Raw genomic sequence first — 12,837 nt, forward strand, 5'->3', positions numbered from 1 at the left:
GATATAAGTGCTGATTACAAAGCAATATAAAATATTTATTATCTTTTAATTTACAGACAAAGGCCATTCGACTGACACTCACAAAATTGCATTTAATGCACACTATAAAAGTTATTTGTAAATAAAATCCCTCCTCGTTATAATGCCAGCAATGCGATTCTCATTGTTAATCACTAACAAGTGACGCAGACCCAAAGCCCGAAAAATCTGAAAAATTCTGGGAACCGAATCGTGCTGGAAAAATATGAAGATTAGTTTTTTTAATGTTTAGTTAAAAAACCCAGAATGACTCACCGGATTAACTCGCACGGGTGAAGGATTCATAAACATGGACAAATCCACAGTGTAGTTTATTTTATCATCTAGCTTGCGAACGCTCTAAATTAAAAAATATATGAATAAGATTTAAATGGAACCATAAACTGCTAATTACCTTGATTGAAGGATAACGCGGATAGACGTCTCTGAAAGTCTGAATAGATGTCTCTGGGAGCCAGAATCGTTTGTTCTCCACGTACAATGATTTCAGCAAGATAACAATCAGCTGCGATCGCAAGATAATGCCACACACACGCCCCTCAGAACGACGATTCTGAAGATTAAAATGAATATTTGTTAAACAGCTGTGTTAATAAGTGTTAAATTTTAGTCATCTTACCCCCTGCACGTCATCAACCACGGGAAATCCATTGTGATCGCACTTTTTCAGCATTTGATATATGTAATGAGCGCTATCACGAAGTTTGATGCAGACCACTGGACTGCTCAGTATTTCCTTAGCTGTGAGGCCCTTGTATTGCGGTAGGGGTTCCCATGTCAACATGGGTACATGATTAACCTGTATCTGTGTATCGTAGATGCCCTCGTTAAAGTAATCACCGACCCATTTGGCGCTGATTAGTGCAATGATTAAGGGGAAAAAGAATGAGCTCTCCACGCCAGTGGTTTCCATTAAAATGACAGACAGACTAATGGTCATCCGCAGAACTCCGCCCAAATTGGCGGCTGCTCCAATTAGAGCATACTTTCCAGGATGTAGGAATTCCTATAATCCAACAGAAACTGTTAAATCTTACGCTGATAATATTAGTAACTGACTTACCGCCTCTGGAAACATGTAGAAGGTAATCATGGCCAACAGACGACCCCAAGCAGCGCCCACCAGAGCAGTTGGAATGAACACGCCCAAAGAGACATTGAGTCCAAAGGTGGCGCAGGATAGCACATAGTAGACGACTGTGAACAGGGCTAGCGTAAGGATTTTATGCGAACCTATAAGTAAACAAAATGAACATTTTGAAATATTAAAAAACATATAACTATTAAGTCTTACCTGGAGGATCGTGGAATAGAGATCGGACTGTAGCCTCTGGCGTTTGGAACCACAGAGCAGCCACGGCATTGTATTCGTTGTCCTCGCAAAAAAGTTGTACAGGATTATTAGTGGGATCGTTGCCCAACGGACGACAATCGTTAATAAAGTAGATCATCAGACAAGCCAGAGTTACGCCCATCATGGCAACCACAACCGCCTCGATCACTTTGCCAATCTTCCAGGGAATGAAGCGCTTTCGGAAATTATTGATTTTTGTGTTAAGCGAGTTCCAGGCAGCTCCCAGTAATCCGCCAGTTACACCGAGGAACATAAATATGGGCAGCTCAAAGTAGTCGAATTTCAACGGCTGATCGAACTTGCCCAAATTGAAAAGGCCCGTGAATGTGAAGTCGTTTAGGCCGTGATAAGCGGATAACACAATGTTCAGGGTAAACACACTGATAATGGAGGCCACCAGAGTGCGCCAAATGAGATTCTGGTTCCAGAAGCTAGCCGCTTCTTCCAAAGAGAACAGCATTCCTCCAATGGGTGCTCCAAAAGCGGCGGAAACTCCAGCTGCTCCGCCTCCCAGGACGAAATCCCGTTTCTCGTGGTCATCTCGGAATGCTTTGAACACCCGGAAGTCCTTAACGAAAGTGGTGCTCTTGCCCTGCGAGATTCCAGCCGCCACAACAGCGCCGGCGTGAATCATTGGACCTTCCTTGCCTCCGGCCAAGCCGCCAACCACTGAGGTTATCACTCCAATGGCCTTGACTGCCAACGTTTTAATTCGCACAATTCGCGGTATTTTCACGCCATTCAGATAGCTCTTCACCTGTGGAATCCCACTGCCGGCGGTTATGGGCTCAATATAGGTCACCATGGCGGCTCCAAACGCCACGGGCACAATGCTCAGGAGAAGCCAGTAAAGGTAGGGAATCACAAGATCTCCACTGCTACCATCACTGAGCGGAACGTTCTTTTGTACAGCTGAAAATAAAATATAGTTATTGTTAACCATTGAAGTTAATGTTAATAATGTTTAATACTAAACTAACAAGCATTTCTTCAATATCAATGTCTCTTTTAAAATGTATCTTACGTTTGAAGTTTGGCTAAATTAACTAGCTTACTATCGATTTACTTAAAAACTTTTAATGACTTAAATGAAGCTAAATCGACTTTTTAAGTAGAAATCAAAATCGACTTACAATCGTAGAGGAAGGAGTACTTCCGGGCCGACAACTCTTCGATGATGATGTCTATGGTGCACGCTATTAGTGCGGTAATAACGCCAATCTGTATAAAGATAATCCATCGTATGACGTCTTTGCGCAGGGAAAAGCGCTCTGTCAGCCGTTTTCGTTGTTCGTCTTGGAACAGTGTGTTTTCGCAAACTTCATAGTCCAAGCTCTACAAATGAAAAAAAAAAAAAAAACACTGATAACAATTCCGTTTTGCAACCCGCCCCCATGATTTTGTACAAACCTCGTAATTGGGAGTGGATGCTGCTGCAGTGCGGGATCTTAGATGGAAAATGGGCTCCGAGTCGTTGACATTTCCATTTATTTGCTGAAATCGAAAGTGCATAAAGTAATAAACTTAATAAAGCTGGCCGAAGATAAGCTCTGCTTGTAAAACCTATTGATGTGATGATTCATTAATACTTGTTTTAAATGGGTACTTACAGTATTAGGCGCAATTTCAGGAGCATTGTTTCCTAATAGCGGAGGCTGATCACTATCTATTAAATGGTTATTCCCCGAAATACTTTGTGCTGCTCCACCTGAAGAACTAGTTGACGGTTCTTCGTTTTGGTAATCGCCGAAATTTTGTACAGGCTTTGAGCTAGGCAGCGTTTTTGGTTGAGGAACGATCGCATCTTCCTCATCGCTTGATTCATCGTCTAGATTAATTAAAGTTCTTCTATCGTCCATTATTAAAAAAAATAATGAATACGATTTTAGCAACAAGCAACAAAACAGAGAGACTGCACAGTGTGACCGCTTGCTCGCATCTGAAAAATACAATAACTCGATTGCTCGCGATACGCATATTTTATGGAGGTTTTTTCAAACGACTAAGAAAACTAATATGTTAAACCACCTAATGATGTAATAGTTAAAATAAAATAAAAACCGCTTCTGCGTTAAGGTTCCGTACTCACAAATCGCAATGTGTATTTTAGGTTCTTTTTTTTTATTACATTTGAAATAAAAGGTGTTTATCTTTTAGGCCACTTATAAAGTGGTATTAAATTGTTGATACGGATTCAGACCTATGTACCCGCGGCACTAAATTTTGGTAAAGCTGAAATAATGGGTGAAAAGGACATCACTATATAGTGGGTTCAAATTGAAAGTTCGGATTGAGAAACTTAAACTTGGCCGCTTCCAGCATCATTCGATTGTGCTCAATTCGGTTTCGGCAATGCAATTCTTGGCTTATTTGGGTCATTGTGCGCTCCAGGCGCAGCAGGACATCCCGCTGCGGGTGCTCCAGGAAGTGGGTAAAGGACAACGATTGTGAGAGCGCCTGTGAGCGAGAGTACTCCATGGAGACGTCCTCCATTGAGGAGGCCAGCGAGCAGCTTGACTTGGTTTCGCCCTGCACCGATGGAGCTCGGCTCAGATCGATGACGCCCGGCGGATCAGACAGGGATGAGGGGCCACTAACTTGCTCAGGCTTTACCGGACGACCCAAAAGGGTGACACTAGCAGCAGTAATCTTCGAATCGGAAGGCAGCCTCTCTACCGAGTAATTTGAGAGCTGAAAATTATAAAATAAAAATTAATATTGTATTAAGACTTTACCAAAAACACATAATAGTCAACAATTAATGAATATTAAAAACAAGGATTACAAATCAACAAATCTAATAACTGCAAACAATGGTCTGGTAACCATATTTTTGTAGATGTTTATATTTTTAAACAACAGATCCGAATAGATAAATATTCTATTATATTGACAAAATATTTACTTTTGGGATTCATTTTGTTGTTTTTTTAAACAATTTCTTGAAGGATGTATGCAAAAAATTCATTGTATATTATTTGGAAATTAAAAATCAAATAGTTGTTTATTCTTTTTGACAGTATTCGAAATAGGAGCCTAAGTTTAAAATTAAAAAACACGTTTTCTCTTTCAAAGTACGACATTACCTATTTAAATACTTACATCCTGATTAACGTTGCCTGCACTATTTGGTGGATTAGCTTTTACGTTTTTATCTGAAGTAGAATCTCCGGACTGGAAAGAGATAAAAATATGCGATCGCCGCACCAATACTTTATTCATTAAGATGATTTGCCGCTCGAACAGATACTGTACATAAATACAGACGTAAGTGTCGTGTGCGGATCTAACGGTAAACAGCAAGGTGAGATCTTGACATCTCACTTTTGCACACATTTAGCATACCTTGCGAGTTGCTCCCTCCTGCTCTTGCATGTGGCGCTGGAACACCGTTTTGATTTTCAGCTCGTGGCTTCCATTTCCCGCAGATGTCGTAATCTCCGACAAAACTCCAGCCGTAGTCTGCGAATCCGTGTCGTTGTTCGGAATCGGGGTCTTCTTGCGGGGTTTTCCGAATCGCCTGTTCTTCATAATGCGATCACGGCGCTCCTCCAATGCGGCCACCTTCATTTCGTGCAGTTTCCCGAGCAAGGAACTATGACGTCTCTGTTCATGGAGTCATCAAGCATCAGAATATTTTCTACCCCGGACTAATGCAAAAAACCCGTACCTTAATGTGCATATGAAAATTCCCGGTGGAACGCACACTGCCACGATAAATCCGATCCGGCGGACAGTAGCAGCATTTAACCGTGACATTATCGCCCACCTGGTTCTCAATGCGATATAGTTCTCCGTTCAGGATATACGGCACATGCTGGCGCTTCTCCGGATCTGTTTTCAGTTCCATTTTTTCACTCGAATCCTCCAAGTCCACGGACATTTTTCAGCTTCAGAAATGAAAATGAACCTTCTAGCTTTCAAGAAAAGAAGGAAAAGGAAGAACGTCAAAGCAGAGGAAGAGATACAGATTCGGTTCTGGCAAGAAAAGGAATGAAAGAGACGACCGGTCAAAAAGCAACGGTTGGCGGCCTACCGAAGATAGACAAAACGATGTCAAAAGGGCCCCTACGCACTTTAAAAAAAAAGGCAATTCTGCTGAAGCTGCCTTGTGGTTACATAATTTTTAATGCACGCTTGCAACTCTTTTCCTTTAAATTTCAGATTTTCGCCAAATTTGTTTACTACTAAAATATTTTTTTAGCAAAAATTTAAACAAAATTAGCTTTTCCCGCCAGAAAACGAAGACACGGATAGAAAGCAAATAATCAGTCTGGCAGCACATTCAGACTCGCCAAAACCGGGTGGCATCTCTGCACAACCTAAAAAAACAAGTTGGCAGTAGAAATACGAGAACTTAAAAAAAACAAACAATTTCATTTGCTTCACGTGTTGCTTTTTAAAAACAAACCAAAAGTGCTTTTTGCCAATAAACTTTGGCCCTTTTATGCATCTATAAACGAACATCATCTAATCAAAAAGAAAGCAAGATGTCTGAGCCATCTCCAGACGCTAAACCAAATATATTAATAACTGGTGTGATTTTAATGTTTTTTTTTTTTTATTATTCATAGTTGTTTATACAAACGTAATGCATTTTTAGGAACTCCTGGAGCAGGCAAATCTTACCTGTGCGAACGTCTGGCCTCCCAACTGAAGTTCGAGTGGCTGGACTGCTCGAAAATTGCCAAGGAAAACAATTTTGTAGAGGAATACGACGACGAATACGACTGCCCCGTTCTGGATGAAGAAAAAGTATATTGCAAATATATCACATTTGTCAACATATTTACTAACTATACAAGATTCTTATTCAGCTGTTGGATCACCTGGAGCCCCTGATGGCCAAGGGCGGCAACATCGTGGAGTATCATGGCTGTGAGTTCTTTCCAGAGCGCTGGTTTCAAGCCGTCTTTGTGGTTACCTGCCCCAACACAACCCTTTACGATCGTCTAAAGGAACGCAATTATAACGAAAAGAAACTAACGTCCAATGTTCAGTGCGAAATCTTTGGAACCATTTTGGAAGAAGCCCGAGATTCCTACAAATCGGATATAGTATTTCAACTCAAGGGGGAAACGAAAGCTGATGCCCATATGAGTCTGAAAACTGTAAAAAACTGGTATCGTATGTGGAAAAGAAAATAAAAATCGGATTAGTTAGTTTGTTATAATCCTATGTATACAAATATCAACATTTGTTCGTAAATCAACTCTTTCTCTCAACAAACATCGTGTATAAAATCGAAATCCTAAATCTACAACCTAAACTCGCGTCATCTTAAAGCGAAGCGGTCCATCCGGCGCATACATGAAAGTGACTGCATAATCCAGTGGCTTGTGGTTGTACTCCAATTTGTAGTTTCGCAACAGCTTGGCCAGCAGAATTTGCATCTCCAGGTCAGCGAACCGCCGACCCAAACACATTCGTGCTCCATAACCGTAGGGAAGCGACGCAAAAGGATGCAGGTTGCCGGGAGTTCCTCCATGTTGTGGCTTTAACCACCTCTCCGGTCGGAAGGTAGCCGCGTCCGTCACATACTCCTCCATATTACCGGTGACAATAGTTGGAAAGACTGCCTGCACCCCCTTGGGCACCTGGTAACCACAGATGACACTGTCCTCCATCAAGGTGCGTCCATTTCCGATCACCGTGCTGTACATGCGGAACACCTCCTTGATGAAGGCCTTTAAGTGGTGCATCTGATCCAGCAGTGGAATAGTGAGCGGTGTGTTGGGATCCGGAAGCAGTCGCTTCAGCTCCTCGTGCACTTTTTGCTGCTCCACTGGTCGAGTGGCCAGTTGATAAAGCATGGAACATACTGCCATGGATATCTGAGAGTTAAAGATTTGTTAGAGTTTCTATTGACTTGCAAATATTATTTTGGAACTTACTGTATCTATTCCGACTAGAATCAAATCAAGAGCCATTATTGTGGCAATCTTTTCGTCCTTCTCCGACAGGATGACCTTCTCCACCAGCGAAGGCTCGCCGGCACGCTGACTGGGATCTTGAGTTTTCAGTCTCTCGGTGGCACTTTGAATGTATTTCATGCAAACGCTAAAAACAAAAGAAATTCATTAAAAACAGAATAAGTAATATTCTTTGAATGTATTTACCTCACAAAGAAGTTCATGTTCTTCACATAGCGAGTCCAAAGAGGCGTGGGAAAGTATCGCCAGTAGGGAGCTTTTAGCTCCAAAGTGGCCACATTCCGCAGGGCGTACTTGGCTGCATCAATGATTTGCTGGGGCTCCGAGTCCGGCTTCAGATTCGATTCCAGACAGCCCAACCGAGTGTCCAAAGCCACTCGACCAATGCCTAAATATTAGATACCATTATAAAATAGTTGGTATATTTAAACAAATAACACTTACATTCCAAGGACCATTTGTGAATCTCGTTGTCGAAATCTTCGGGCAGCTCTTGGTTTTCGTCCAGCAGCTGTTCGCAGCGCTCCAGGAAATCCTCGGTAATTACTTCCAGTGGTTGTAAATACCTCCGAATTGTCGATAATTGCAGCACTGGCTTCTGCACACGCGAACGGAACTCGCGCCAAGGTTCTCCGTGGCTGAATGGAATACGAATTAATAAGATTGCTTACAAAGTAGATAACTCCACCTACACTCCGACTACGCCGCCGAGTTCTCCGAAGAAATCCTTGCGCACCACGCTCTTGTATTTCACCAAACTGGGCATCGAGGGGCGGAAGGGAGTGGGTCCCTCGCTTCGATAGCACTGCGAATTTACGAAATTGCTATAGCTTAATATCCGACAACAGCAGACAATTTGTACGGTGCCATAAAACTGAGTAATAGCTGCGTGCCTTGGTGCCTTCGTGGTTCGCTGGTCATGCGGAAAGTCCCAAGCGGTTGGCGCGTCGTAAAGCTTACCTTTTCAATTTCGTCGGCATCGTAGATGAACAAAAGATCGGGTCTTCCAATAAGACCTCCAAATCGCACAATTCTGCCATAACGATCGTGCAACAGCGATGATATTTTGGCCACATCAGAGATGGTATATTGACCAATTATTGGCATCAATCTATTAAATAATCAAGGTTATACAAATCTCTATGACAATGAAAGATGCATTGACTTTTTCCGTCGGCGCAAAAATATGATTTGTGAGCAAAATTCGTCAGCATGCAGCAAAATTTTACACGTTATTAGGGCGACCTTGAATTTGGCGCTAATTGAACGCTAATCAACTGAATGACGTGCCGTCGAACGGGCTGTAAGTTAGGGCTTGGGATTAGACAGGTGTAAATTGCTGGAATCCCACACGCACATTTAACGAGAATCGTTAGGAGGCAGCTTTAGAGCCGCCCATAAATATTTAGTTAGCACAAATCATCGTTAAAACGAAGGGGTAAACACTCATCGGAATTGCGTGTTTTTTGCACAAGTCCAAACAAATGAGCGGTGGAAGAAACGAACATCATCATCATGGTCGTAAATTCAATAATTGTTGAACAAGCTGGCCGACTTAATTGGGTCAAGTGAAACGAAGAGTGTTTGGTTTTATTGCAATTGCAGTTTGCTCGGAGAAAGCGAGCAAGTTTGTGTCTTCAGTCTTTCGTTTTTCGATTCGCTTCTCTTCGGTTTCCTTACCTCCAGGTGTTCCCAAGAATGGGAATGGGTTTCGGTCCGGGTATTTGATTGTAGGGCAGGGCGTTTTGCCACTCCGAGGTGGAGTGTATTCGAGGGGCACTGGTTTCTTCCGAATCAGCCAGATGTGGACAAGTGGCTACGCCCGTGGAGTTTTTGCGGGTTTCCCATCGATTGGAAGCTGCACCGCCGATTTTTGAGACATTTCGTCGCAGATTGGAAACTGAGGCTGTGGAACGCCACGCCTGATTGGGAAGTTTATTCATTTTTCGGAACTGACAAAAGCCCGACACTGATTGAAATTCAAATCAGATTTCACTGCTCGCAAGCCTCGATTTCCAATTGTCTTCTGTTGACGTTGACACACCGAGATCCGCGGGGCAATGAAACTGGCTTCTAGCGGGAACCGCAATCAAGTTCCACACGTAACGGCTGCCTGGCTCAAACTACTTGCGGCACCAGCTCCAGCGATCCAAACAAGCTGTGTATATTTTTTAATGCTCTGCAGCTGGCTCTCTTCGCGGGCTTCAAAGAGAAAGTGCCGTAATGCTCTTAAGCTTTAGGTATGGATTAATATAAAGGAAATAAGGAGAATGTTTCGACCTCTCCAATTAGCATATATTTTGTTCCAAGGGGTTTGTCTGTATTTTTTTTCATATACTTAATATTTCTCTGCATCTCATTTACAATTTGTATTACTTACGCAAAAGTATATATGATATATTTAGGAAAAATGAGTCTAACTATGTTAAATGGTTTTTATAAAACATAACAAATAAATGTCAAAAGAAACTAAGAGTTCCAATTGGTCGGGTGGCCAAACCGAAAATATTTGAAGTAACAGGCGAACATAAAGCTACTCTTTGAATTTCTTACTTGATCTAAAAGTATTTTTAAAACTCCCATCTAATACATTCTGTTGACCTGTTATTTTAAATCTAAGTGAAACAAATTTCCTCGTTGAAATCCTTTGGCCAAGCCCAACATATTTAACCAAACCCCACTATGAAGTACCAGCCGCAATAGTAGGTGGCTATTCTTTTTTTTTAAGATTTTCCACTTGATCCCAAAAGTATGCGACACTTTCGGTAGTTATAGCCGATGCATCCCGCATCCTCATTCCATTCCATCCCAAATAAAGCCAAGTAAGACATAATTTTCACATATTTTTTATATATTTAGTAATTTCTTTTGATTACAAAGTTTACGTTCAATACAATACAAAATTTTACAATTTTCAAAATGCATTCCTTGAGGTTTACATTTTAACGCATTACTGAGTTTAATGAGATTGTTGTGCAAAACAATGTTGAATACAGTGAACAATGTTTATAGTGAACAACGCATAAAATTAGTAAACTTTCCTGGCAATAAAAACTTTGAAGCATTCAAAGTCTCCTTTTTAAAAAGTTGCATTTATGCTTTGCGCAATATAACAGACAGTGTCATGCCATCTTTTTTTAATAGTTAAGTTTAAATCGTAAATGCTTTGCTGGCTTAGTCTAGAACTTGACTTTATAGCTTAAGTAGTTGTGTGGGATTGGCGACAAATCATTGAATGGCACGTATCAAACTCATAGATTTAAAACAATATTGGAGAACACTTTAAGGGGCAAGTTTAGATCGAAATGTTTTGATTGTTTGTTGGGGTTATAATAGCATAAAAGTTACGTTCTTAGGGTCGCGTTACTAGTATGAAACTTAGCTTAGATGCTGTATGCATATGAATATAGAATGGCATATGTATGTGGGGCTTAGACTATAAATTAAGATGATTCAGAGTGATAAATATGAAATGTCGTGTGACAGCTAGAGAGACAGATCATGCTCAATATATGTACGTTCCATCTGTTTCCTCGCTATCCGTTCTGTCCCCTTGTTTTTACACCCTTCTTATCCGATAATTAACTATGCTTATGTGCTATTTATAGGTATGAATGTGTGTATCTAGGCTTACAAATTTATATGGCTGCGTCGTTCGTATTTACAGTTCTTTTCGGTCATTAATATATCGCACATTTGATTAACTAAAACTAAACGGACCTCACCGAAGGCGAACCTAATTCAAGTTCAAGTCGCTTCAATACATTTCACAAATTCGAGTTAAATCATTAATATAAAACAGAAACTAAAAAACAAGTAACATCTGTTGTTTGACGACTAATACTTTCAGCCAACCGATCGAACCGATCGAAGGTTTTGATGGCGGCTTCAGTGTTAACACTCGAACTCATTGGCCGTTATGGCGCTCAGATCCTTCATGAGGCCCTCCAGATTGGCCATTTCCTGGTTGAGCTCCTCGGTGGACGTGCTGGGTGCCAGTCTTTGAATCTCATCGGTTGAATGGACCACCGAGCCGCCGCCCTGCAGGCGATTGGGCGTGGCGGCCGAGAACGATGGCTTCTTGTATGGCGATTGGTTTTGTGGACGTATTGTGACGGCGGGAGCTGAAGAAAGAAGTGTGGGATTAATAATTGTAGTACAAATTAATTCATTATTATTAACAATACTCACTATGTTTATTGATGGGCGTGGCTGCTCCTGTGGGCGGTGGCCCTGGAACGCTGAAGCTCTTCAGAGGATGCCCACGTTTGGCGCTCTCAATGGTAGACACACAGCCATTACCAGCGGCTCCACTGCTCGCATTGCTAAAACGCAAAAGCAAAGAATTACAATATATACCAGTTAAAAATGACTATTTATTCAAAACTATATTCCAACTATATATAATGCTACTAAACAAGGGCCAAGACTGCTCTAAACATTCGACTGCCAGGACATTAGGAGTCCTGCTTGATCACCAGCCGATTGCTAGTGCCCAGAAAGTGCAGCTTACGCGCCAGCTGGATCTGCTGCGCCTTCCTGGCCAGCCGGATGTACGGCTGGCGATCGGAGACGGACATCACGTTCCACGTGTACGTGGCCAACTCGGTGATGGTGGCCGCGGTGCGCATGCTGTAGACGCCCCTGTACTGATGGTTGATCAGGATCTCGTCCAGCCGGAACTTGTTCATGAAGTTGAGGAACGGCGACGGCGAAGCCATCAAAAGGAGCTGCTGCTCCACGCGCCGCGGCAGCGTTTTGTTGTTCAACTTGATGACCCTGCTGGATGGTCCTGGCACCAGGCTGACCTGCAAACTGGGATCGATGCGTCCCCAACGCGTCCTCGAGCACATTTTTTGGGTATTTTTGTAGTGGATTACGTGGATTTATTTTGGAATTTTGTATAATTTCTAGCACACAGCCAATGGGATTGCTCAAATCGAAAAAATATAACTAAATAAGCACCGCCCACTTTACTCACCAGAAATTGGCATCGTAACCGCCATAAGGATGCTCCGGTGTCTGAGCCATCGAGTTGCTCTGCGGCTGGGTGAGGCTCTGCTGGGAGAGACCCGCCTCCATGGTCATGTGGGATCGGTTCTGGTGGCTGTACTGCGTGCGCGGATACTGCGGTCGCTCCATGGTTCCGTTCATTGAGGTGGCTGCAATGGATATTCTGTGTTAATTTGGATCTCTTTACCAATATAATAATGTCACTCACTCATATATCCTGGCACATAGGAGCGCTTGTCCAGGGAATTGGTCACATGACCTGGCACTGGTGTCTCCACCTCGTACTCGCTGTGCACCACCGAACGGGGCAGAGTGAGGGCACCACTGCTCGACGCTCCGTCGCTGCAAACTGGAGTCACTGTGTGCAAACCCTTGTCGATGTTCTTCAGCTCCATTTGATCATGGTGTATCCATAGATCCGGAGGCTTGGGCACGCCCACGTTGTTCTTTTGGTAGCTGCAAAAACATAACATTTAGAAATAAACTCCAGAAAGCAAA

The 12,837-nt window shown here is 42.4% G+C and overlaps 6 protein-coding genes across 8 annotated transcripts in view; 1 reads left to right on the top strand and 5 right to left on the bottom strand.

The window, feature by feature from the left end:
* Positions 1–14: 14 nt before the first annotated feature.
* Positions 15–3,318, bottom strand: LOC108096634 (H(+)/Cl(-) exchange transporter 7). Its single transcript, XM_017198392.2, has 9 exons — positions 3,004–3,318; positions 2,804–2,887; positions 2,527–2,728; positions 1,334–2,305; positions 1,103–1,272; positions 659–1,045; positions 434–592; positions 295–378; positions 15–234 (listed from the first exon to the last, which is right to left on the bottom strand). The coding sequence occupies exons 1-9, from the start codon at positions 3,250–3,252 to the stop codon at positions 112–114; spliced, it is 2,430 nt and encodes an 809-aa protein (XP_017053881.1). The 5' UTR covers positions 3,253–3,318; the 3' UTR covers positions 15–111.
* A 146-nt stretch (positions 3,319–3,464) lies between these two features.
* Positions 3,465–5,458, bottom strand: LOC108096664 (protein stand still). The gene is made up of 4 exons (XM_017198437.2): positions 5,064–5,458; positions 4,739–4,999; positions 4,496–4,567; positions 3,465–4,084 (listed from the first exon to the last, which is right to left on the bottom strand). The coding sequence occupies exons 1-4, from the start codon at positions 5,274–5,276 to the stop codon at positions 3,653–3,655; spliced, it is 978 nt and encodes a 325-aa protein (XP_017053926.1). The 5' UTR covers positions 5,277–5,458; the 3' UTR covers positions 3,465–3,652.
* Positions 5,459–5,677: 219 nt separating this feature from the next.
* Positions 5,678–6,581, top strand: LOC108096666 (adenylate kinase isoenzyme 6 homolog). Its single transcript, XM_017198439.2, has 3 exons — positions 5,678–5,929; positions 5,997–6,148; positions 6,211–6,581. Exons 1-3 carry the CDS (start codon positions 5,884–5,886, stop codon positions 6,538–6,540), a joined length of 528 nt encoding a protein of 175 aa, XP_017053928.1. The 5' UTR covers positions 5,678–5,883; the 3' UTR covers positions 6,541–6,581.
* On the bottom strand, positions 6,553–9,437 carry LOC108096663 (probable cytochrome P450 301a1, mitochondrial). Its single transcript, XM_017198436.1, has 7 exons — positions 9,007–9,437; positions 8,287–8,437; positions 8,019–8,131; positions 7,771–7,964; positions 7,513–7,714; positions 7,288–7,453; positions 6,553–7,227 (listed from the first exon to the last, which is right to left on the bottom strand). Exons 1-7 carry the CDS (start codon positions 9,267–9,269, stop codon positions 6,658–6,660), a joined length of 1,659 nt encoding a protein of 552 aa, XP_017053925.1. The 5' UTR covers positions 9,270–9,437; the 3' UTR covers positions 6,553–6,657.
* A 719-nt stretch (positions 9,438–10,156) lies between these two features.
* The window catches only part of LOC108096662 (neogenin), a 41,325-nt gene continuing 38,644 nt past the window's right edge, over positions 10,157–12,837 (bottom strand). For all 3 annotated transcript variants that reach the window (XM_017198435.2, XM_017198434.2, XM_017198433.2), the window contains exons 7-10: positions 12,548–12,795; positions 12,308–12,488; positions 11,518–11,651; positions 10,157–11,450 (exon numbers count right to left, since the gene is read on the bottom strand). In XM_017198435.2, the coding sequence (XP_017053924.1) occupies positions 11,221–11,450; positions 11,518–11,651; positions 12,308–12,488; positions 12,548–12,795 (793 nt within the window). In that variant the 3' untranslated portion in view covers positions 10,157–11,220. The remainder of the gene's footprint in view (positions 11,451–11,517; positions 11,652–12,307; positions 12,489–12,547; positions 12,796–12,837) is intronic.
* LOC108096667 lies at positions 11,683–12,288 on the bottom strand. Its single transcript, XM_017198440.1, has one exon. It carries the CDS (start codon positions 12,177–12,179, stop codon positions 11,784–11,786), a length of 396 nt encoding a protein of 131 aa, XP_017053929.1. The 5' UTR covers positions 12,180–12,288; the 3' UTR covers positions 11,683–11,783.

This window comes from Drosophila ficusphila, unplaced genomic scaffold (assembly GCF_018152265.1).
Source record: "Drosophila ficusphila isolate 14025-0441.05 unplaced genomic scaffold, ASM1815226v1 contig_414, whole genome shotgun sequence".
NCBI classification, from domain to species: domain Eukaryota; kingdom Metazoa; phylum Arthropoda; class Insecta; order Diptera; family Drosophilidae; genus Drosophila; species Drosophila ficusphila.